The sequence below is a fragment of the Chaetodon trifascialis genome, chromosome 15 (genome assembly GCF_039877785.1).
Source record: "Chaetodon trifascialis isolate fChaTrf1 chromosome 15, fChaTrf1.hap1, whole genome shotgun sequence".
Taxonomy (NCBI): Eukaryota; Metazoa; Chordata; class Actinopteri; order Chaetodontiformes; family Chaetodontidae; genus Chaetodon; species Chaetodon trifascialis.
The window spans coordinates 16,723,468-16,749,356 of NC_092070.1; the positions used below are offsets into that span (position 1 = coordinate 16,723,468).

General features: G+C 41.9%; 2 protein-coding genes across 2 annotated transcripts; one reads left to right on the forward strand and one right to left on the reverse strand.

Moving 5' to 3' along the window:
- Nucleotides 1-2,892: 2,892 nt before the first annotated feature.
- LOC139343984 (uncharacterized) lies at nt 2,893-5,676 on the forward strand. The gene is made up of 4 exons (XM_070981851.1): nt 2,893-2,971; nt 3,221-3,360; nt 3,497-3,626; nt 4,401-5,676. Exons 2-4 carry the CDS (start codon nt 3,267-3,269, stop codon nt 4,678-4,680), a joined length of 504 nt encoding a protein of 167 aa, XP_070837952.1. The 5' UTR covers nt 2,893-2,971; nt 3,221-3,266; the 3' UTR covers nt 4,681-5,676.
- A 9,334-nt stretch (nt 5,677-15,010) lies between these two features.
- Nucleotides 15,011-24,449, reverse strand: LOC139343537 (immunoglobulin lambda-1 light chain-like). The gene is made up of 4 exons (XM_070981252.1): nt 24,410-24,449; nt 23,995-24,317; nt 16,245-16,281; nt 15,011-15,414 (listed from the first exon to the last, which is right to left on the reverse strand). Exons 1-4 carry the CDS (start codon nt 24,447-24,449, stop codon nt 15,089-15,091), a joined length of 726 nt encoding a protein of 241 aa, XP_070837353.1. The 3' UTR covers nt 15,011-15,088.
- Nucleotides 24,450-25,889: the final 1,440 nt, after the last annotated feature.

A 25,889-nucleotide genomic window follows, 5' to 3' on the forward strand; every position in this document is an offset into this window, starting at 1 on the left:
AGAGAATAAATATGATGGCATTTCGATGTGGATTTCTCTTGCAGTATAGCAGGTATTGCTCTAGGACGTGTTTTGCATAGCTTAGCTCGAACATTGGAGGCAGAGGAAGCAGCAAGTCAGCAACATGAGAGAAAAAACACCTTCCACCAGCTCCAAAATGGTCTTATTTTTCCTGTGTTTTCATTGTATGAGCCAGAAGTTTGCCATCAATACATTCAAGTACAGCTTTGGTTTTGTCTAGAGTAAAAACTAAGCAACCTCTTGAGCATGTGTCTCCTATAAACACTGACAGTCATGCGACTCAGTCTGGAACATAAGAATCCTCATGGTGCACCTTCTGTTTGGCTTCAGACTTTGATATATGAGAGCTGATAAATTTCCGTTTAACCATCCTCTCTGATAAAGTCGTTAAAGAGGGATGTGCTGCTGTGAGTCAATAACAAGCAGCACTAGAGGGAACAAATGTGACGGTGAGTTGAAAAGCAGACAGAGAGAGGCCTGGTTATCTCACTCTCTGGCTCTGCAGGGCCGCTGCTGTCATTCTTTCCTCTGGCTCTGCTGGACTGTGCTGCAGGGAGCTGGAAGGACATCAGTCTACTGACTGCTGGTGGACTCCAGATGGGGTTGCAAGGCCTATAAGGCTGGGCATTAGTCCTGGCATAAGTTTATTTATGTATGTGTATTAACCGAAAAACAAATTGTAATTTGTGACACTCATCACTGACATGCATACTTAGTAATGGTTTAAACACAAGTAGTTTCATGAGTTTTGCCTCCGTGGCATTGCAGAATAACATGTGTGGTGGTGTGCCTGCAGGTGGATACACACTGAGCAGGCAGGGTCCTGTATTCACTGCTCTACAAAGATACACAGTAAGCAGTGGTGGAAATTTTTGTAGTTTAAATGTGAAGATTAAAGATTCACATTCATAAATAAACCCAGCATGTAAAAAATTAGCCTTACTTTGACTATAATATGCTGCAAAATTAATCAGTAACAGTAATCCAACAGCAACAGGGGCCATTCTACTGCATAATGAGTACTTTACTTACTTTTCTACTTTTTCCTGCTGATGCGTGTTTGGATGCATGGCTTACAGTGGAGTATTTCTACCTGGAGGTGTTGCTCAATATTTCTTCCATTGCACATGAGACACATACCTCCTCTCACAGCTCTGCTGCTGCTGCACATTTCCACTGATGCGGTGGAAAATAAGTGAACAATGAACTTCAGCCTGTGATCGAAAGATAACACTTTCAAACATTTAAATGTCAATTCTGAATCCAGATTCCAGATTTACAAACCAGCTAATTTACTGTGACTGACTGTTGACATCAGTTGGGTGTCAGATAGTTTTTCTTTAACAAATCTCACTGTTTCCTTGTTTATAAATCTTTTAGGGAGATTGGATTTAAAGAGCATTTAGTTCCTGCTGTTTCAGTGAAGTCCAGCTCATTCAGTAGCATTGTCAGCACTGAAGATGTATGGTGCAGATGGCATGCTGTTCATCCTCCTTACAGCATGCAGTACAGTATGTTGTCTCTATGGATTTAAAGCTGGTGCAGATGGCAGGGACCGTTGCCCAGGCAGATCCCTTTTCAGCTGTGATGAAAACCTCCTGTCATACACCAGGACTGTCTGCAGACATCAGCACAGGATGCAGCAGCATTACTAGTCTTTCAGATGGAATAAGGAGCTCTGATCTGGAATAGATCAGGGCTGGAATTTCTTGCGACAAAAGGTATTTAATTTCAGAGCTGACAAGGAAAAAACACTGCTTTGCCCGGTATTTCAATAAAGAAGGAAAATGTGCTGTAATTCTTCTGGGTCCAGCTGCATTTGCCTGCCCAAAACTGTCCAGATTAAAGGTTGAAGAAATCTGCCTTAGAAATGAAACGAACGAAAATGTGTTGCATCATTCATCAGCAGTGAGATTATTTCAATATATATTATTCAGACTCACGAAGGGTGGATTCACGTTAACTTTACATTAGATGACATTAAATTTGCCATCACTGTCTCCCTGAGGAGAACGCAGTCGGTATAGCAGCACACAAGCGCAAACAAACCACAGTTAACATGCAGCATCACATCCAGATAAACACCAGAACACACACACCAAGACATTGCACAGATGCAATACAGTTAAGTCACCTTATGGAGTACATCAGGCAGCAGCTTATTTGACTTAAAGATGTGGGTGTGAAGGAATCTCTTGAGGGCTGTCAGTTTTTTCTTGTTGCTGTATAACAGCTGTTTTAGGATTGTCTGTCAGCTTACCGTGGATCTGCTGCAGGCCCTGACTGAAGAAAACTGGCTAATACCTAAAACGGCCTATTTTATTAAAATGATTAACACTAAACAACTCATGTTTTCATTCCCCTTTTTCCAGCTTTATCGCCCCTGACAGTTAAAGGGACTATCGCTGGCTGCGTCTGATGTAGCCCAGATGTTGAGCAGATTGTATTACAGTAGGCAGTAAGAATGCTATGCTGGAGCCACATGGCTACATCAAACACCTCCTCTGGATCTGAGCCCATAAGGGAGTGCAGTTGCCCTCCACCACTCACAGCAGCTAAAAGACATGTGGAGGATAGATGGAGCATAGATAGGGGATTATCAGGACCTCCCATTCAGGCTCAGTGAGTTATTAATCATTGTAGTAGATGCACACGCTGCAAGACATAAATCGGAGAGTGAGGTGGAAAGCATGTGTGAGTGCATGTGTTTGGTGAGCTTTGCCTTTTGTGCCATGTTATGCATCTGTGCATGCATGCTACAGTGGAGTGTGTCATCGCTGAAGTGGGTGGGAGCAGGTGGGAGGAATGGCTGTGGGAGATTAGGGAGGCAGTTATAAGAGAGTGCTGCCCAGGTCATGTTTTCTCAGTGTGTGACTGTTGAAGGATCGTACTGCAGAGTGTGTTTTGCTGCTGAGACCTGGAAAGACGCCCGCCGCTACTTCACAGAAAGGTAGAGTGAAACTGATTCTTTGCGTTGTGCTTCACCTGCAGAAAAGCACAACTAAGTGAAGGTGGAAAAAGAGTAGACTACTTTTCCTCAAATATATGCATGAATCTGAAAAGAAAATCAATAAAGATGAATCATATGCAGATTATCAGTTATATTAAGTGAAATTTTACTTTCATCAAGTGAAAGTCTGCTTAGTTACGAAACTTCAAAGCTTTCCTGACATCACTCTCCTGCACGCTTGTTTCTCAGCAGCACCCACGTCTTGTTGTTTTTCTGCTTTTATTTGGTGAGGAAGATGAGGATGAAGGGGGTTCTGGCCCTATTCTGCATGACCTTAACATGTGGGGCTCAGAAATGGAAAGACGAAACCTCACGATGGGACCCAAAAGGTCAGGGATGATACGATGTTCTGCAATCTGTAAATGTTTATGAAAAAGGTTGAATGCCAAAAGCATCAAGATTTTTTTTGTGCTGTTCAGGGTAAATACTGGGCTACATACTCCTAACATACATCTGTGTCTACAGCAGAACACACCAACAGCAAGACTTGTTCCAACCTGACCCAGGTGCTGGACAACTGGAAATTTGCCATTATAACCCAAGTGAAAGACCTGCTGGTCAATGACCACGCCTCTGTCCTACCTGAGTACAGCAGGTGGGTCATCTGACTGGAATGACTGTGAATTGCAGTGACTGTGGACAAGCAAGAACAAGAAGAGAAAACAGAAAGTTGAGCAAGAGAGAGGGGAAATGTGCGAGGAGAAGAAGTCAGTGACGTCTGTGAGCATTTTATTGCTCACTCGCAGTCGTACAAAGTTAGGAATTATGTAATTTCCGTTGTTCTGCACATGACCACTGACCTGTCAGAGCCAGCAATGCGATCCAAGTAACTTCGGTCCACACTGTTTTGTAAATGACCTCAACAGGGAGACTTGCCAAAGGAATACGGGAAATGCTTCAGCCTTGTGTGCTGATAAACTGAATGTTTCTGGTAGACCCTTTCCTTTGCAGATTAGGTAACAGACCATGATACCAACAGCTAAGAGCATGTTTCATGTCAACATTCCAGAGTAACCATTTCATTTGGACTGCAGGCTCAGTGTCCTTTCTTAAATTTGGGCCAAAAATCTGCTATTTTAATATTTTCATCTTTTTTTTTTTTTGTTACATGGACTTCCGTTCTGTCTGTTATCCTGATGTTTCCTGCAGATGATGGGGCTGTTCTTGCTTAACAGCATGTCGTGACTTTCATGTTCATGTTCATGTTGCCAATTTGACTGGGCTCTCCTCTTGGTTTTGCCAATAATCAGGGTTCCTGTTTCGTATGAGCTTGTGGAACATTACAGAGCCAAAGCTCTTTAACTGGTCATTCGAATGCTGAAAAAGTTTACTGATTTGTTCTTTCCCAAATCTCTCTGTGTGTGTCCAGGATCCAGCCCCTGTCAGATGCTCTGGGAGACCTCTACAGGCAGTTTAACAGCCTAAAAGATGAGCTGGTGGGGCTCACCTCAAAGTTTGACCGTTTGGAGGGTTTTGTGGATGAGCTCAAGGAAGGCAAATTCACTGTGCCTCAGCGGCCCGTACAGAGGGTCCCCCCCAGCATTGGTCTGAGGTCTCCACTGCGAGCACAGATGAGAGCTCCTGTCAGGGGGATCATCAAGGGGCCAGCACTGATCAGGGCGAGGAGGAGAGGGCAACAGAGAGTTTAGACCTGTTGCTGACAAGCTTTTGTCTTGGATCAATGCTGATGGATCAAATTACAGTTTATTATATATCTTTTACAAGATGATTAGTTTGTATAATTCTACTGATGAGTGTGATGTGAGAATAGGTCACATAACATGAGCCTGGCTGAGTGATGCACGGTGGAGAAAAGATGACGGATTTATTTTCGCCTTTCTGTACAAAGCCACTTCCAACCACAAGGTGGCAGCATGTACCAAAATGGATGAAGGTGTTGTCCAGAATTGTGACATTACACAGTGTATGTATACATATATTTTCACAAAAATTAACAATGTATGAACATTGTTTTTTAGCCAAATAATAATTAAAAAAGAAAGTTATTTGCAATTTACATTGTACATTGTAGATAGACTATACGGGCTTATATAGGACAAAGCACTTTATATTGTGCTACTTATTCACACACACACACACACACACACACACACACACACACACACACACACACACACACACACACACACACACACACACACACACACACACACCAATGATGATGGAGCCATGCAAGACACTCGTCCAACCATTGGAAAGAAAGTGCAAAGGACACTTTGACATGTATGTATATATATGTAGTATATATATGTAAGCATAAAAAACATGAACTGAAAAAGTGTTTAAAAACTATCTCTCAATATCTGTCTCATTATACATGTTTTTACATATTTTGATATACATCTATAATAAAACTCATCGACAAAAGTATAGCTGTAGCACCTGGTTTCTGAACAAAAAACCATTCATGTGTTTCTGTGATCTGTGGTTTCTGTGTTCAGCCATAATAAACAATAAATAAGCTGTTTTGAATAGAGAAACAGCACTGTACTCCATGTAATGCAACATTTTCATTTCTATGTTTAGGAAAGCTGCATGATTAATTTTAGGAATTTAAAAAGACATAAATAACAAGCATGATGGGTTGATAAAATTAAAGTTATCAATAAAGTAATAAAAAAATGTATGATAATAAATTGGATGTTGTTATTGTACAAATGCAAGATTTCATTTATACTGACAATAATAATTGAAGACTTTTCCCTTCACAGAAGATAAGAGAGCAAGAAATGTGGCAAAGCATGCAGATTGAAGCAAAGCTCCTCCTCCTGTCAGTCACTCTCAGTTTCAGTGTTGTCTTAAATTGCTCCTCCAGCACCTCCTCTCCTCATCCTCCAAACCCTCCAATCTGTCAGCAGGAAGCTCACTTTCCAAGTTCCAAGGCCATTCTCAGCACACACTGACAACATGCTGGGGACCCTCTGCACTCTCATCACTGCTCTAACATGTAAGGAGGCTGACTTACTGCAGCTTTCAGCTCATGTTGGATTCATCAGTCTGTGTGTTTCTCTTGACTTCATGTCATCTTGTTGTTTCCAGGTGTGAGTGGTGTGACGGTGGTGACACAGAAGCCTCCTGTTGTGGCGCTGAGGACAGGAGAGACAGCCACCATGGACTGTAACCTGGGCACTGTGACTAACAATGCTGCTTGGTGGTATAAACAGATTCCAGGAGGAGTTCCTCAGTTTGTTTTATATTTTTATCACAGCTCGAGCTCTCCCAGCTATGGCTCTGGTTTCTCGTCTCCAAAGTTCACATCTACTCATCAGTCACAATCAGATTATCGTTTGATCATCAGCAATGTGGAGGAGGGAGACTCAGCAGTCTATTACTGTCAAACATGGGACAACTCTGCTCAGGAGAACGTATCACAGTGATTTACACTGTGACAAAAACCTCCTCACTAACTACTTCTGCTTTCTGACTCTCTGACACATGAACTAATGCTCTCTATAACTACCCTACATGAGACTGTCAAAAACTCAAACCAGCGTCATCAATCTGATCTTGAAAAACCAGTGTCATACACACATTTCGTCCAAATCTCTCTCAACACTGAAATTGATGAGATAATTCAGCATTTGTTGTTTTCTGCTTTTCATTTAATTATTTTCATTTGCACGAGACAGAAAAACACCAACGACTGATAAACAAAGATAAACAGAGAATTTCATTCTTACTGTTAATAGTATGCATAATGGTCAACATGTTAGTGTGCCAACACTTGCTACTTAGCATTTAACATAAGTCAAAGCTGATGGGGATATTTTTCTGAGATATATGGACATGCACCATATATCAAGTTTTTGACCAGATGATGGCACTAAATAAAAAGGGCTAATAAAAGTTATTACAAATCATCTTATGGCACCAGACAAAAAACTAGGGGATCATCAAAATCAGGAGTAGGGCTGTCAATTAATATCCTAAATTCTAATTTATATTCAAAATGTTGAAAAATCCATACATTCGAATATGTAAATGAATACTGGATTGTGGGGGAAAAAAGCAGCATTGTTTTGGTGCCTGCTGAAAGAACTTCATGATGGACAGGAGCCACACAATCAGAGTTTCCATAGTGCTGTATGTTACTATTATTTATTTATTTATTTTTACCAAGGACCAAGTCCGACATGTTTATGTCTACGTAGTAGTTTCAGTCTAAGTGTAAAAATATTAAACATTCCGACTCAACGTGCTGTTTCCCCGCTGCTTCTCTGACGTCAGCCAGCTCTCGCTCCTCTCCCCATTCCGTGAATTGAAAGTTTATTTCAACCAATCCAGAGTTAGTAATTGTTGCCGAAACATTAAAAAGGTGATCCAAGAAGGTTTTTGTCGAGTTTTATTTTGTTTTGGATGCATTTGAAGAAGTTTTTTTTAAAAATGCTAAAATGACTGTTTTTTTGAATGGAGTCTGGTGGCGCAGAAACAGCGCTACAACAGCTGTTTCTGCTTAAGCAAAACCGATCTTACTCATCAACAAAGAAGTATCTCTGTATGGATTATTTCCATAATAATGTCAGACACTTATTTGTAGGGTAGCACGGTTGCACAAGTGGTCACACTTGTCGCCTCACAGCTAGAAGGCCCCCGGAATCCCGCTGTGGGCGCTGGTGGCGTGTCCTCCACCACGCCTTCGGTGCCTGCTGCTCGAGGAAAAAAGGGGGCCTTTCTGTGTGGAGTTTGCATGAACCTAAGGTTTCTTCCTTAAATAACTCCCACTAAAAACATGCAAGAAGATCACCAAAGGAAGGAGAACCGAAGCACCAAAGGAGAACTGGTCCTCGGGCGCTGACGTCGGCTGGCAGCTGGCAGCTGGCAGCTGGCAGCCCACCGCTCCTGGTCTGCCGCGGAGGATCGACAGACCGAGGATGGGATAAATGCGGAGAAAATAATTTCACGGGAAGCATGCACTGTAAAAAAAAAAAAAAAAAAAAAAAAAAAAAGATTAGGTGACCCGACTTAACTATGTCAAGTCATCTTGTTGCTTTGACGGAGTTAATTTGAGTCAACTTATAGTGTCAAGTTTTTTACACTTCAAAACATGAGTTCATGCAACATACAGTCTGTTGACTCAACTTCCTGTATCAAGTAAGTTGAACTTAAAAATATTATTTGTGATAACTTTAAGAGATGTTGGTTGGATTTATTTTATCAAGTTCCAACAACTGTGAATCAAGTTGGCTCAACATGGAATACATAATTGATACAACTTGCGATTTGTTGACTCAACTTTCTGTATCAAGTAATGTGGACTGGAAAACATTACTTAAGAGAACTAAAAAAGATGTTGGTTGAACTTATTTTATCAAGTTAGGGCAACATTATTATTTTTTCTCATGCTTTATTGCCAAGTTACTTGAGTTTAGAGAAATTGCTAGATTTCAAAATTTTAAGCAAAATAATATCTACAAAGAATCTCCATGAGAATCAGACAAACTAAATATTAACCCAAGAAAAAATAGCTGAACAGACAATTCAATAAGGACCTTTATTTAACCCCCAACAAGTCCAACTTCAAGCAGCCTTGCTTCAAAATAAGTGTCCATGGATGTCGAGACATCAAAAAAGACCTTCTTTGGGACATATTAAAAAAATAGCCCTTACACCCTCTAACACACTTTTGCTTGGGACTGCTCACAGACTGAAATTACATTGTCCCACACATAAATAATAATAATAATATAATACATAAAAAGAAGAGCCTTCCTTTGGGGAAAAACAATAACTCTCCGAGTTCAACAGAGTCCTTTCTGAGTGAATGTTCAGAGTTGCTGCAGTAAATTCAATTCAATTCAATTCAATTCAATATACCTTTATTTGTCCTGCAAGGGGAAATTCCAATGTACAGCAGCACCAGTAAAAGATAGAATTAGGTAAAAAACACCAAGTATATACAAAAGGGTGTAATAAAAATAAGCATTATATAAAAATGAGCATTATCAAATTATAAATTGTATTTGCGGACTGTTGGATGAATTGCACAGATTATTGCACCAGCTATTGCCCAGATTATTGCACAGGTAATTTACAGATGATTTACAGATAAAATATCAAAAAATTACTTTCAGCATTTCTTGTTGTGTAGTCTGACAGCTGCAGGAAGGAATGACCTGCGATACCGCTCCTTCACACACTTTGGATGTAGCATCCTATCACTGATGGAGCTCCTCAGTGCAGTGAGTGTGTGTTGGAGTGGGTGGGAGTCATTGTCTGTCATGGAGGACAGCTTGGCTGTCATCCTCCTCTCCCCCCCAAATTGCAAAGAGTCATAAAAACAAACAAAAAAACGTATCTGAGAAACTTGCTCAAAATGTTGAAAATGAAAACATTCAAACATTACTGAAATGTCCACTCTCTTGACAATTTCTCTATAACATCACATGGATTAGTGTTCCTCCAAACAGAGCAACAGAAATAAGTCAGAAAATGAAAACAAGGTGGACATATAATGGACAATTAGTGTGCGTTGGTTCGGCGAGGAGAAACACTTGCAGGACCACCTCATTGAGGGGCAGTTGCCCCAAACAGCACATCCTACACTGAAGTGAAGTAACCCTGTACAGAAAAAAGAAAGAAAGAAAGAAAGAAAGAAAGAAAGAAAGAAAGAAAGAAAGATATACAACCATTATCAGCACAAAACACAATAAGTTCAGTTTCCTTATTGTGTATGTGTATTTTTAGATGTGCAAAATACTGTGTATCGCCACAAATCTCTGAAAAATTGCACAGTTCACAATTTAAAGCTTCCAGATTTTAATGTATCCTAACATGAAATAAACACGACTTTATTATAAAGTGGACACACTTGGCCATGCCACTCATCTGAATGGTAAGTGATTACATTGTAAAAACAGAAGCCACATGGCACAGCACTGACAAGACAGCGAGAAAAGAGAGCTTCTCATGAGTGATGTGTGTACCCTTACATTTTGTATCCATGGCAACGCACAGCGGTGGCAGCCATAGACATAATATACGTAGACGGCTCATTACGTGCTGGAGCGTAATCCAGCATCACCGACATATTGGGTGGGTCTCCGCTAGCACCAGAGCCAACCAAAGTCAACGTAAAGAGAGCAACTATGCCCCTATTTTATTTATTTATTTTATTTTATTTAGCTTCCCAGCCCCAGTTGCAAGCTTAACAGGGTAGTGTAAGACGCTGGAATGATCTGGAATTTTAAAGCTTACTTTTCCAGGCCAATGAAGTGCCGAGTTCTCACCCTCTGAAATGCACATCGCCTCTCCTTAATCCTAAAAATACTCATTGTGAAAAACCTTCTCTCTGCTTATCTCTGGTTCTCGGTTGCTGTTGTCTCTTGCTGTCGGACGCGCACCGGAAGTATTGCCCGGAAGTACTGCCCCGCACACTCAAGTTCGAAGGTCAGTGGTCGCCATATTGTGCACGGAGCGAATAGGAAGCGTCAGTGAATGAGGCGTCTACGTATATTATGTCTATGGTGGCAGCTGCCAGATGGAGATCAGACCCGGGTTTTTTTGGTCAATAGGAAAGGAGCTATATGCCGATCTCTAGCGGGTCGACTAGCATTAAAAAACCCGCATCGACCCAGCTTATTTCATTGGAGAAGCAGCTCATAGTTACCGGGCTGACACGTTTTTTTTTTTGTTTTTTTGTTTTTAAATTTGAACTCGGTCGACCCGCTTTCAAACGGCATAGGGCTCCTTTCCCACTGGCCAAAAAACGTTTACCGTTCACCCCCACTGCTGCGCGTTGCCATGGATACAGAGTGTAACGGCACACCTGAAAACAATCACCTATCACTACGTGTTTATACAGCATCTAACTCTACATAAAAAATATCCATACACTACGGCAGTGGTCAGTGTTTTTCAACTCCTCTTCCTCGTGGAACATAAGTTGCTCTGTTATTTCGCTGCCTTGTCAATCCTGTGCCAGGTTGTTTGAGTGCGAGCAAAGCCTCTTGTACAAGTCGCAACGTCACGTATATTAGCGGGTTGATCCAGGTATAATATTCCCACAGTTGACACATTTTTTCGTAATAATAAAGACAAGTCGCGCACTGTTTCACTCCTATAAGAGTACACTGTCGGTGCCGAATACTTGTTACAGTCGAATATGAGGCTCAACCCTACATTAACTTGCTGTTTCACTCTGGCGGCGCTAGCTAGCTAGCGATACATGCTAAAGTATTTCCGAAAAAGAACGAACATGAAATATTCATCACAGGTTTAATATCTTGACGGATCATTTGAGATGGAGAGACATTAGACGACCAATGCACATTACCAACAGATGAACTAACTAAGCTAAAATAATTTTAAATGTACTTACTGGACAGCTCGGCTCCGAGGTAAAAAGATGGCAGTCGGCTCGGATTTAAAGTTCAACACTGCGCGTGACGTCACATTGCGGGCGCATGCGTGTTGGTTGAAATACCGACGTATTTGCTGAAGTTAACTGAATGGATTATCATGGGTTTTTAATGAGTTTCCGCGCTTTTTTCAAGTTGAAGTTAATTGAACTCTTCTTACTTTGTTGTAATGGGTAGAGTTCTCTCAGTTTGACAGCAATAGTCCTTCTGACTAAAAGCTCAAATCCCTTTTAACAGTGTAGTTTCACTGTGTCCCACTCTGAGCTCACGCAGAAACCTGAAATTTGACCTAGAAGTGTTCCTCGATACCGGTCGATGAATCTTCTTTCACACATGCACACAGACAGTCAATCTGGTTGTATGTGAACGTGCAGGATAGCAGACCTCCACCTGCCCAGCAAGATCACGGGACTCTGCCGTTCACCTCAGGCGCACGAGGACATCGTTTGCATGAAACTGTGGCCAGGCAAGACTCACTATGCAAAAAGTACACATTTGAATAACATGCCTAAAACTCAGTGATAGTTTATGATCTATTTGTAAAATCTACGGAGAAATATAACTGTTTTTGAAAGTATGGCAGTCGCTTTCGTCCCGAAGTGAGGACTCTAACGGGACGCTGCGGGGCTCGCCGAACCCCAGTCAAAAATCTACAAATTTAAAGTTACCTCGCTTTTTCTCCAAAATCTGTGTCGGTCCGCGTGTTTTCGATCTGGGAAAGTAATCAGTATGCTCTGCTGAGTAATTCGGCTTAAAAAATGACCATGAAAAGGCTTTTAAAGTGTTTTTTCAGTGCTTCATCAATTGCTTATTAGATCAGGCGAATTGAACTGCGTTCGTCCATGGCTCATCGAAGCTATGGCTTGTTGGGTGCTTCCTGACATTAACGGATCATTAATGTCGCGTCTTAGCTGACATATTTCTGTTCTATATTTGTTTTATTTTGTATGGGGCAGCAATCTCTCCACATAATTGGCTGTTCAAGGTCAATTATAGGTAGGGTTGCCACCCGTCCCGTAAAATACGGAGTCGTCCTTTAATTGACAATTAAATGTTGCGTCCCGTACACGCTTTTATAATCATCACAACTCCTCTAGTTTTTACCCGATTTTCACACGGTTTGGTTTGTTACAAACGTCAGAGATGTAGTTATGATACAGGACGCTGTCACACATTAAAAACAAATGCTTTCATTCTGAAATACTTTGTTTTTGTTAAAGAGCATAATACAGACATATGGTATGGCATATTAATAAATGTATTAATGAATTATTTTAGATTTTAATAAAAAACAGTTTGATTGTTAATTTGATTTCTCTCTCTCTCTCTCTCTCTCTCTCTCTCTCTCTCTCTCTCTCTCTCTCTCTCTCTCTCACACACACACACACACACACACACACACACACACACACACACACACACACACACACACACAAAATCATGACCCTTCTGTATACACCAATAACACAAGAATTTCTTCATTTCTGTTTTTGTGCGCTGAGTTTATTTAATGTAAAGTTAAGCACAGGCACATGCACGCGTGCGCGCACACACAACACACGCACAAAAACCAGACATCTCGCATAACCTGTTGACATGCGTATTAAACAAACTGTCGAAACGAGGAATATAACTTTTAACAATTTTCACTTTTAAAAATTGATTTATGATTTAGTGATTTTTTTTCTTTCTGCTACTCCTCGGCTGCTAGCTCGTCGAGTTTTCGTCGCACAGTGAGGAGGCAGACATCTTCGTGATCATCAGACTCTCTGCTTTCTCTTTTTCTCGTTGCATTATTTTCGTGTTTTCCTTACATGCGCATATAGTTTCGTGGGGTATGATTTATGTTTCGTGTGGGTGGCAGTGTTTGGTAGAGGCTTTTAACTGGGTTTTCCGCGTCATTCTGGTATGCTACAAGTTAGAATTGGTGCTTCTTCGCGTGAGCATTGACCGTCTGAACTGCGCGCATGTCAGGCTGCCCTGCAAAGTGATTTTTAATTAGTCACGTTAATACCGTATATCCCGGGAAAATGTGGGAAAAGTTTGACGGTAACAAAATTAGGATACCGCCCAACTCTAGTGGGATGTTACACTGAGCTTGTTTGTTGCTCTATTAACAGTGAACATGTAGAGATTCAGAAAGCAGAAGTAGTTAGTGAGGAGGTTTTTGTCACAGTGTAAATCACTGTGATACGTACTCATTGACAGAGCTGTCCCATGTTTTACAGTAATAGACTGCTGAGTCTCCCTCCTCCACATTGTTGATGATCAAACGATAATCTGATTGTGACTGATGAGTAGATGTGAACTTTGGAGACGAGAAACCAGAGCCATAGCCTGGAGAGCTATAGCTGTGATGAAAATATAAGACAAACTGAGGAACTCCTCCTGGAATCTGTTTATACCACCAAGCACCATAGTCAGTCACAGTGCCCAGGTTACAGTCCATGGTGGCTGTCTCTCCTGTCCTCAGCGTCACAACAGGAGGCTTCTGTGTCACCACCGTCACACCACTCACACCTGGAAACAACAAGATGACATGAAGTCAAGAGAAACACACAGACTGATGAATCCAACATGAGCTGAAAGCTGCAGTAAGTCAGCCTCCTTACATGTTAGAGCAGTGATGAGAGTGCAGAGGGTCCCCAGCATGTTGTCAGTGTGTGCTGAGAATGGCCTTGGAACTTGGAAAGTGAGCTTCCTGCTGACAGATTGGAGGGTTTGGAGGATGAGGAGAGGAGGTGCTGGAGGAGCAATTTAAGACAAGACTGAAACTGAGAGTGACTGACAGGAGGAGGAGCTTTGCTTCAATCTGCATGCTTTGCCACATTTCTTGCTCTCTTATCTTCTGTGAAGGGAAAAGTCTTTTCTGTCTCCATTATTGTCTCTGTGGACAATGTCTCCCCCCGACCCCGAAATATGACAACATGATGATTTGAAAAAGACTTCCTGCACTTTTATTGTCACAGATTTGTTTCTTTGCTCACTTCTTAATAAAAGGGATTGAATTGAGTTGATTTCACAGAGAGCTGACACTTGACCTCTTCATTTACATGCAGTTATAAATAAGCAGAGGAGGCCTGCAGGTGCATCCTGGGAAGGAAGAGAGGGAGGAGCAGAGAGGTGACGCTTCACTGACGGAGGATAAATGTTCAGTTTCATTTGCTCAATTCATCTAATTTGCCTAACGTCTTAACAATTGCAAGTAACCTAAACCAAAAAAAGGTGATGTTAATCTCTCTGTTGAGCTTTTATTGCAAATTAACACCTAATAACAATGTAGCTTTCTGAAGAAAACACACTGAAGTAATAATCAGACACAAATATGTCTGTTATCTCTGTGTCCGGGATTCATGAGATGTGAGATGAACACGAGGAGTAAAATAAAATCTCCTGACAGTTACAACATTTTGGTGAACATTATTGTTTTAAATGATGTTTTCAACAAAGCAAATAAATGCAAACACTTTTGTTGTCCACAGTTTTTGGTCTGTTTACTTTTTATTGAATGAGTCTGGACAAACGCAGCAGTCGCAAAGCTGATACAACACCTCCACCTCACTGTCACAACATTTATTACAAGCATGCAGACACATCTTTTCTAACATGTCAACCTTGTCATGAGCAAAGAGCACAAAGAGTAAAGAAGCAGCTTTGAAATGCTCATTCTGCTCCTCTGCTATTCTTGAGTGGGACAGTGGGACTTGTTGATGTCTTTCTGTGAAGTCTGGGAGCCCAAAGACACTTTACATGTGTAAACCTTATCCATGTCCCAGTCTGACGTCTGGATGGCCAGAGAGCTGCTGATTCGGAAAGTCTGGTCTGCTTGCTGAACAGCGGTGCTGGTGGAGATCCCGCTGCTCACTGGTCTCCCACCAGACAACCAGCTCACATCTGCAAAAGGCACAGACTGACTGGACAGACAGACCAGAGTGGCTTTGTTGGACTGGAGCTCAGCATGGGACGGAGGGAAGACTGTGAGGACAGGAGGAGGGAGGCTGGAGCCTGAAAATACATGAAGGACATTCATCAAATAACTCCAAATCGAATCACTGATACAAAGCATGACAGCAGCAGATTATTAACCTGTTTTCTTCAACAATACAACAAACACAGTGAAGAAGTGAAGAAGCGTTTTAAATGAGTGAAAACATTTTGAAATCATCACCTAAAATATGAGCACTCTTCCTGTTTCAAACAAAGTCTATCAGTTACAAACTGAGAAATACTTGGATTCATTCAGGATCATTTTTATGTTGAACAAATTCATGAAGTCACTTTCTGTGTCTCACAAATGGCACGACAGTAAATCAGTGGTCATTTAGCTGTTTTGCTGTTGTCTGTCTAATCATCGAGAGAAAAAACAATATTCATGTATATAAAAAACTTCAAACAATTTCCTAAACTTTAAAAGATTAGTAAGTAAACATTAATAAATTAAACTCAGTAATCTAGTCTTGATATAACAGAATAAATTACATTTGACAGATTATTTAGCATTTGGTTTTACAATGATACAAAAGTGTCATCAGTCTTGAAAATATAAAATAATTTTGTACAGATTTTGCCGAAATGTTAAAATTGCTCAGCCATCAAAACACTTCAGAGTATTTGTAGATATCATTGAACATATTTTGATCATTAGCAGATCTTTACTTTGTCCTCAAAGACACAGTCTGGCATCAAAGCAGATGAAAAGAAGTCAAAGTGAAATTCACTCAACAACATGTTTGACTTTCTAAACAGTCAGCCTGATATGAATTGATGATTTTGACTGAATTGGACTCAGAAACAGAGAATCTGTCTTGTTTTGTGATCAGTTAAAAAGTACTTACTTGTCACAATCAGCTTGGTGCCTTGTCCGAATACCACAGTGATTCAGTTTGTACACATGGCCGTACAAAAACCTCCTGACTCTCACTGATGAGGGGAGTGGAACTGAAACATCCTGTTGAGACCAACTTTCACTGTCAACATCTCATTCACTTCATCAGTCTGCTTCTGCTCACAGACACTGCTGGACTTGAGGACTGATTCTCAGTCTTCTGCTGCATCCTTTTGTTTTCATGCTGGACATGTTCAAAGTCCAGATATCATCAGTCAATTCAGTCCAATATTAATGAAGAAAATGCAGATATACTCAATATGTTCTTCTTCTGACCTCATTAAAACTCAATATGTAGAAAAGTGAAAGATGTTTTGACACATGGTGACATTTCTGATGTTTGAGGTCAATTAAACGTCAGAGAGGTCAAACTCCCTGTTAGACCTCTTATGAACAGACTGTTATAAAACTGCAATAACATGAACTTCTGGAGACTGATTTGATGTTTGGGAGGTGAAATGCTGCATAAAAAGTGCTGACAGCACCAATCACACAGATGGAGCTGATTCAAATCCATTGTATTTAATCTGGTTTCACAGACGGAGTCTCTGAGAGCACAAACAGAAGTGATTCATCATTTCCACTGACTGATCAATACAGATATTGACCACATATATTTATCCCCAACAGTAAGAATGAAATTCTCTGTTTATCCTTGTTTATGGGCTGCACGGTGGCGCAGCAGGTAGTGCACGTGCCTCACAGCAAGAAGGTCGCCGGTTCGGGTCCCGGGTCGGGTCTTTCTATGTGAAATTTGCATGTTCTTCCCGTGCATGTGTGGGTGGGTACTCCGGCTTCCTCCCACAGACTGTCTCTAAATTGCCCCTCGGTGTGAGTGTGAATGGTTGTGTGTTTGTGCCCTGCGATCGGCTGGGGACCGGTCCAGGGTGTACCCCGCCTCCCGCCCGTTGACAGCCAAGATAGGCTCCGGCCCCCCTGTGACCCCGAAAGGGATAAGCGGCATAGAAAATGGATGGATGGATCTTTGTTTATCAGTCGTTGGTGCTGATGAAATGAAATTTTGAAATGAAATTAATGAAAAGAATTAAATGAAAACCAGAAAACAACAAATGCTGAATTTTTTCATCAATTTCAGTGTTGAGAGAGATTTGGAAGAAACTTTTATATGAAAATGTTCATTCATGATCAGTGTGATGAAACTGGTTTATAGTGTCTTAATGTCTCATGCAGGGTAGTTATAGAGAGCATTAGTTCATGTGTCAGAGAGTCAGAAAGCAGAAGTAGTTAGTGAGGAGGTTTTTGTCACAGTGTAAATCACTGTGATACGTACTCTTTAGCAGAGTTGTCCCATGTTTGACAGTAATAGACAGCAGAGTCTCCTGCCTCTGCCCTCTTAATGATGAACTGGTAATCTGTGTTTGATGAAGCTTTAGAGTTGAATCTGTCTGAGGAGAATCCTGTTCCAAAGCTGAGTGAACTGCTCCCGTAGTAAAATCTCAGAACAAACTGAGGAGCTTCACCAGGAACCTGTTTATACCAACTGACATAAGCACTATCATATCTCTGAATGTTGCAGTTGAGAACAACCTCTTGTCCTGGAGAAACTGTGTGGACAGCAGGCGTCTGGGTCAGCACGATCACTGCATCAACATCTGTCAACAAAGAGAGAAAAATCCATGAGTGAAAGGTTTGTGTGTGAAAATATGAGCTATAAAAGCAATGAGAAGAATATCTTACATGTTAGAGCAGTGATGAGAGTGCAGAGGGTCCCCAGCATGTTGTCAGTGTGTGCTGTAAACGTCCCTTACTGTCCAGCTGAGAGGTGAGCAGGGTTGGAGTGTGAGGAGAAGAGAGACTGAAGCTTATAAAGACACTGAGGAGAGGAGGAGGAGGAGGAGGAGGAGGAGGAGGAGGAGGAGGAGGAGGAGGAGGAGGAGGAGTTTACATCAGTGTTAATATTCTCAGGAGTGGTACAAATGTTCTTTTTAAGGTGCTGTTTGAGTCAAAAGACAAATAAAATATGATCACATGACAAATATGATGTTACTGGATTTCAGATTGATGGTTTCTCACAGTGGCCCTGCAATCGGCTGGCGACCGGTTCAGGGTGTACCCCGCCTCTCGCCCATTGTAGCTGGGATAGGCTCCAGCCCCCCGCAACCCCGAAAGGGATAGGCGGTATAGATAATGGATGGATGGATGGGTTTCTCACAGTTGTTTATGACAGTATGAGCAGTATTGGTTGCATGGTGGAACAGTGGTAACACTGTAGCCTCACAGCTAGAAGGTCCCGGGTTCGATTTCCGTCTGGGGCGCTCTGGATGCTGGGGGTGTGTCCTCCATCATGCTTTCGGTGCCTGCTGCCCTTTATCTCGAGGAAAGGGGCCTTTCTGTGTGGAGTTTGTATGTTGTCCCCATGTTCATCTGGGGTATCCTCCATAAAAAACCCACTAAAAACATGCAAGAAGATCACCACCACCTGACCAACGGTGACAAGAAGGAACTGGGTCCCCAGACGCCGCTGTTGGCTGGCAGCCCACCACTCCTGGTCTGATACAGAGGAAGGACTTCCAGGATGGATTAAATGTGGAGGAAACAATTTCACCAAAGCATGGCATATGTATGTGTGTTGTGTTGTGTTGTGTGTGATCAATCAAGTAAATCTTAAATCTTAAATCTGAAACAGTGTTCAGTAACAATCAGAATCAGCTTTAAGTATTTTTACAAACACACGTAATTTGGTTTTCTGTTGCTCTCAATGTACGTTCACAGACATAGACATAAAGCTCAGAACAAAGCTGAGCAAAGGTCAACATAAACATTTAGCTATATGTAAATAGAACAAACAAAACAATCTCTTAAAAGTGCAATGTTGCTGGTCCACTAGACCCCCAGAACATTTGGTGAATAAAGAAAATATGAACCCAGCACCAGGTGTGAGGCCTGATTAATTTATTCTGGATGAAGGTGAAAAGTTTTACTGGTTCACTTCTTCAATAAGTTTTTTATGAATAATAATATCATTATAAAAGAATGAATGCTTATCAATATGTATGTTCGTCAATTCTTGAGCAAAGAAAACATAATTAAATTTTCGAAAACAAATGATTGGACATGTTGGGATGTTACACTGAGCTTGTTTGGTGGCTCTATTATCAGTGGACGAGTGTCAGAGAGTCAGAAAGCAGAAGTAGTTAGTGAGGAGGTTTTTGTCACAGTGTAAATCACTGTGATACGTCCTCTTTAGCAGAGCTGTCATGTGTTTGACAGTAATAGACTGCTGAGTCTCCCTCCTCCACATCGCTGATGATCAAACGATAATCTGATTTTGACTGATGAGTAGATGTGAACTTTGGAGACGAGAAACCAGAGCCATAGCTGGGAGAGCTGTGGCTGTGATGAAACCTCAGTACAAACTGAGGAACTCCTCCTGGAATCTGTTTGTACCAACTAGCAACACGGTTAGTCACAGTGCCCAGGTTACAGTCCATGGTGGCTGTCTCTCCTGTCCTCAGCGCCACAACAGGAGGCTTCTGCGTCACCACCGTCACACCACTCACACCTGGAAACAACAAGATGACATGAAGTCAAGAGAAACACACAGACTGATGAATCCAACATGAGCTGAAAGCTGCAGTAAGTCAGCCTCCTTACATGTTAGAGCAGTGATGAGAGTGCAGAGGGTCCCCAGCATGTTGTCAGTGTGTGCTGAGAATGGCCTTGGAACTTGGAAAGTGAGCTTCCTGCTGACAGATTCGAGGGTTTGGAGGATGAGGAGAGGAGGTGCTGGAGGAGCAATTTAAGACAACACTGAAACTGAGAGTGACTGACAGGAGGAGGAGCTTTGCTTCAATCTGCATGCTTTGCCACATTTCTTGCTCTCTTATCTTCTGTGAAGGAAAAAGTCTTTTCTGTCTCCATTATTGTCTCTGTGGACAATGTCTCCCCCCGACCCCAAAATATGACAACATGATGATTTGAAAAGGGCTGCACGGTGGCACAGCAGGTAGTGCGCGTGCCTCACAGCAAGAAGGTTGCCAGTTCGATTCCCCGGTCGAGCTTTTCTGTGTGAAGTTTGCATGTTCTTCCTGTTCATGTGTGGGTTCCTCCCACAGACCAAAAAAAACATTCTCATTAGGTTGATTGGTGACTCTAAATTGCCCCTAGGTGTGAGTGTGAATAGTTGTGTGTTTGTGCCCTGTGATTGGCTGGCGACCCATCCAGGGTGTTCCCCGCCTCCCGCCCGTTGACAGCCAAGTTAGGCTCCGGCCCCCCCGCGACCCCGAAAGGGATAAGCGGCATAGAAAATGGATGGATGATTTGAAAAAGACTTCTTCACAAGAGAGACTGAAGCTTATAAAGACACTGAGGAGAGGAGAAGAGGAGGAGGAGTTTCAACACTCAACACTGGTTTCAGTCATGAATACAAATCCACAAAATCAGTTTGTTCCAGTTTGTTTTGTTGTTGTTCTTGTTGTCTCTGCAGGCCTGATGATGACCTTTCATCATTGCTAATATTCTCAGGGTTGACACAAATGTTCTCTTTAAAGTGCTGTTTCATTTCAAAGACATGAAGTAAAGATGATCAGATTGTTAGGATCTGGCAGTGTGTCTCTCCCTTGTGTTTCCTTTTCCCTTGTCCCTGTGTGTTTTTGTCTGTCTGTCTTTCCCCCTGCCTGTGCAGCTGGGCGTGTCCTACACCTGGCCAGCTCCGCCTACCTGTGCACACTGGTTGCTCATCAGGCTCAATATTTAAGGAGAGAGCTCTCTCCGAGCTGTCGCTGGATTGTTCCAGTCTCTTTCCTCCCGAGATTCCTTCCAGGCCTGTTTGTGATCCATTATTGTGAGTACTTTCTCTCTCGCTACTGTGAGTGTGCGAATGTGTTTTCTTTGTTCCACCACTAAAGGTGTGTTTCTTGTGTTTCAGTTGCCTGTCTGCCACTTCAACATGTGCCTTGCCTCAGACCCGTCGTACGGAGCTCCCTTAGTTATTTCCACTCTGTTAGAGTGCGCTTTTTGTTATTAATACATTTCTGTTATTTTACCTGCCTTCTCTCTGGTCTGCATCACTGGCTCCTGTTCAAAACCTTGGTGAAAACCATAACACAGAAACTAAATGCGACTTCATTGGATCTCAGAACTCTTCCTCTCACAGTTGTTTTTGACAATATGTTCAATAAACAGTGCTGAGTAACAATCAGCTCTAACGTGTACACAGGACTCTATATTTCAGTCCTGACTGTCTGTTGCAGTCTGTTCTGTCCTGTTTGGTGGTCGATCCAAACCAGACAGTGATGGATGAACAGAGTCCAGACTGGATGACTGTAGTGTGGAACTGGACCAGCAGCTCCTGAGGCAGGTTGAACTTCCTGACCTGACACAGGAAGTCCATCCTCTGCTGGGCCTCTTTGATGATTGTGGTGATATTGGACGTCCACTTTGGGTTCTGGGAGATTGTGGATCCCAGAAACTTAAATGTTTCACATCAGACACAGTGTTGTTGATTATAGTGACAGAGGACAGTGTTGGGGTCTTCAACTGAATCTCAGTGTAACTATAATAATCATCGCTATGTGCACCAGAGGATTTCTGTAAAATAGGATTTATTCCATTTTGAGAATTTAAATCAGGAAAACAGAACATGTTGCAAATTTCCATGATTTAAATCTTTTTTGAACATTATAAAGATAAAATAGCATTTTATTTCTGTAAACTGTGAGTTTAGTTTAGTGTAATAAATCATGACCTGTTGTTGCACGTTTAATATTGTTTATGTTTGGCAAACTAACACTAGATAGTTCTCAGCATTAATGTGAGACTCCAATAAAAGAGTGAAGAACTTTGAAAATATAATTTTCATGTTTTTCTGGGGAAGTTACAGAAAGCATTGTCTGTTTGCTGACTGCCAGTCGAAAATCCAAAGGACAATGGATGAAAGTGAAATGTTTTAACTGGTGCATTTCTCACATTTTTGTGTTAGTTCTGTTCATCAATTTTTTATTGTAAAAGAATGAATGCAATATTATCATAATTATTCACTGAGCTTGTTTGGTGGCTCTATTATCAGTGGACTAGTGTCAGAGACTCAGAAAGCAGAAGTATTTAGTGAGGAGGTTTTTGTCACAGTGTAAATCACTGTGATACGAACTCTTTAGCAGAGTTGTCCCATGTTAGACAGTAATAGACAGCAGAGTCTCCTGCCTCTGCCCTCTTAATGATGAACTGGTAATCTGTGTTTGATGAGGCTTTAGAGTTGAATCTGTCTGAGGAGAATCCTGTTCCAAAGCTGGGTGAACTGTGACTGTGGTAAAATCTCAGAACATACTGAGGAGCTTCACCAGGAACCTGTTTGTACCAACTGACAATGTATCCATCATTTCTCTGAATGTTGCAGTTGAGAACAACCTCTTGTCCTGGAGAAACTGTGTGGACAGCAGGCGTCTGGGTCAGCACGATCACTGCATCAACATCTGTCAACAAACAGAGAAAAATCCATGAGTGAAAGGTTTGTGTGTGAAAATATGAGCTATAAAAGCAATGAGAAGAATATCTTACATGTTAGAGCAGTGATGAGAGTGCAGAGGGTCCCCAGCATGTTGTCAGTGTGTGCTGTAAACGTCCCTTACTGTCCAGCTGAGAGGTGAGCAGGGTTGGAGTGTGAGGAGAAGAGAGACTGAAGCTTATAAAGACACTGAGGAGAGGAGGAGGAGAGGAGGAGGAGGAGGAGGAGGAGTTTCAACACTCAGCACTAGTTTCAGTCATGAATAAATATCCACAAAATGAGTCTGTTTCAGTTTGTTTTTTTGTTGTTCTTGTTGTCATTGGAGGTCTGATGATGACCTTTACATCAGTGCTAATATACAAGACTCTGGACATGTTTCAGTCCTGACTGTCTGTTGCAGTCTGTTCTGTCCTGTTTGGTGGTCGATCCAAACCAGACAGTGATAGATGAACAGAGTCCAGACTGGATGACTGCAGTGTGGAACTGGACCAGCAGCTCCTGAGGCAGGTTGAACTTCCTGACTTTACACAGGACGTTCATCCTCTGCTGGGCCTTTTTACTGATTGTGGTGATATTGGATGTCCACGTTGGTTTCTGGGAGATTGTGGACCACACCAGAGGACCAGCTGTCCATCCTCCCATCTGTATGAAGACTCATCACCGTCGTGTGGTCGATGGTCGTTGTGTCGTCTGCAGACTTAACAAGTTTAACAGACGAGTGTGCTGAGGTACAGTCGTTGGAGTAGAGGGGGAAGAGCAGTGGGGAGAGCACACATCCCTGAGGGACGCCACTGCTGATTGACCAGGTGCTGGATGTGATTTTATCCAATCTCACCTGCTGCATTTTGTTAGTCAGGAACTTTGTGATCTGACAGGTAGAAAATAAGAAGCTGGAGTAAACACAACTGTTTATCCCTTATCATACTTAGAGAAGTGTCCTCTCATCAGCTTAGCATGATCCATATCAATATATAAGTCCTGTCATTAATGTCTTGGAAGCACATTATTCATTTGTGAATCTAAAATAGTATTTTCTGGAAACAATGAGTTTTGTAACAGTGTAATAAATTATGACCTGTCGTTGCATGTGTGAATATTGTTTATATTTAGCAAATGTTTTTGTGGGGAAGTTACAGAAAGCATTGGCTGTTTGCTGACTGCCAGTCAAGACCTGTGAGAAACTCAAAAAGCAGAAGTGAGGAGGTTTTTGTCACAGTGTAAATCACTGTGATACCCACTCATTGACAGAGCTGTCCCATGTGTTACAGTAATAGACTGCTGAGTCTCCCTCCTCCACATTGTTGATGATCAAACGATAATCTGATTTTGACTGATGAGTAGATGTGAACTTTGGAGACGAGAAACCAGAGCCATAGCTGGGAGAGCTATCGCTGTGATGAAACTTCAGTACAAACTGAGGAACTCCTCCTGGAATCTGTTTGTACCATCGAGCACCATAGTCAGTCACAGTGCCCAGGTTACAGTCCATGGTGGCTGTCTCTCCTGTCCTCAGCGTCACAACAGGAGGCTTCTGTGTCACCACCGTCACACCACTCACACCTGGAAACAACAAGATGACATGAAGTCGCGAGAAACACACAGACTGATGAATCCAACATGAGCTGAAAGCTGCAGTAAGTCAGCCTCCTTACATGTTAGAGCAGTGATGAGAGTGCAGAGGGTCCCCAGCATGTTGTCAGTGTGTGCTGTAAACGTCCCTTACTGTCCAGCTGAGAGGTGAGCAGGGTTGGAGTGTGAGGAGAAGAGAGACTGAAGCTTATAAAGACACTGAGGAGACGAGGAGGAGGAGGAGGAGGAGGAGGAGGAGGAGGAGGAGGGGTGTTAATATTCTCAGGGGTGGTACAAATGTTCTTTTTAAGGATCTGTTCAAGTCAAAAGACTTAAAAAAACATAATCAAGTCATCACAGTTGGCAGGCCATTCCAGCAAAATCTGGAATGGCCTGCCAACTTCCATAAGAGACTGCTGTTCTTTTCTTATATTTAAAAGGCATTTAAAAGACTGGCTCAAGTCCAACCAGACCTGTAATCATTGTTAACTGTATGTACCTAGCTTCCCATGCCGCTGTACATGTTCCCTCACAGACATACGCAGTGACATGGGTAAACCATAAGAAGCACTGCAACACTTTACAAGGTACTACCTCTTCTCAAGTCACTTTAGCACTGCAGCACTTTAGATATGTACTACTTCTTCATAACTCATCTTGCATTACTCCCAACAATAACCCATGTTCTGGTCTTTGCATTGTTGCACCTCTATTCTATTTTCTCACATCTGACAGCTAACCCTGACTCCAACAATTTCTACAAGCAGAGCACTGCAGCACTTTCCATGAGCACTGTAGCACTTTATGTCTATGGTTTCGTTGTGTCTCTCAACCCATCTTAGCACAACTCCAACAAGAAACCCTGCTCTGGTCTTTGCATTGCTGCACCTTCATCTCAATTACTCATCCCTGACAGTTCATCTTGTTTTTAATGGCACCGCACATAATGGTTTTTGTTATGTATAACTGTCTGTTGTGTCTGTCCTGGTAGTTTTGTATTGATTGTCTCTCTCTCAGTACCTTGATATGTTGTATTTTGACCTCAAATTCTATCTCTCCTATGTACTTGTTTTCTGTTTTGTTTTGTTTTTATTATGTATTATGACCCTTGTATGCCTCAATGGCTCTGAACACCATGCCGCAGGACTACAGTTGGAAACTAGCCTTTGGCTAACACTGGCACATTTACAGTAATGTATGATTGATGTGCGCTGTCCTCTTTAAATAAACTTAAAAAAAAAAAAAAAAAAAAAAACCATGACAAATATGATGTTGCTGGATTTCAGATTATTTATAAATCCTGATTTACATTTGTGAATCCTTCTGTGTGCACTCATTAATACTGAGACTGATGGAACTAAATCCAACAGAAACAACATGAAGGACCCCAGCCTCTGCAGCCGTCGTCACGTTCAGTTATTCCTGGTGTTTCCTGTGTTTTCTCCCTGACCTCGTGTCTCCTGTGCTCCCCTCTTTGTTTCTCTGTGTGTTTGTCTGTGGATGTGTTGTGGTCGTAGCTCTCCTCTGCTCCTCACTTCCTGATTGCTGTTCAGCAGACACACC

What these genes read in the sequence shown, in the direction of transcription:
- LOC139343984 (XM_070981851.1), top strand. Translation starts at nt 3,267, where the DNA reads ATGAGGATGAAGGGGGTTCTGGCCCTATTCTGCATGACCTTAACATGT. An exon ending in CTCACGATGGGACCCAAAAG is followed by an intron (nt 3,361 to 3,496) that starts GTCAGGGATGAT and finishes CTGTGTCTACAG; the next exon opens with CAGAACACACCAACAGCAAG. An exon ending in GTCCTACCTGAGTACAGCAG is followed by an intron (nt 3,627 to 4,400) that starts GTGGGTCATCTG and finishes GTGTGTGTCCAG; the next exon opens with GATCCAGCCCCTGTCAGATG.
- LOC139343537 (XM_070981252.1), bottom strand. Translation starts at nt 24,449, where the DNA reads ATGCTGGGGACCCTCTGCACTCTCATCACTGCTCTAACAT. An exon ending in TCTCATCACTGCTCTAACAT is followed by an intron (nt 24,318 to 24,409) that starts GTAAGGAGGCTG and finishes TGTTGTTTCCAG; the next exon opens with GTGTGAGTGGTGTGACGGTG. An exon ending in CACCAAGCTGATTGTGACAA is followed by an intron (nt 15,415 to 16,244) that starts GTAAGTACTTTT and finishes ATGTATTTTCAG; the next exon opens with GCTCCAGCCTCCCTCCTCCT.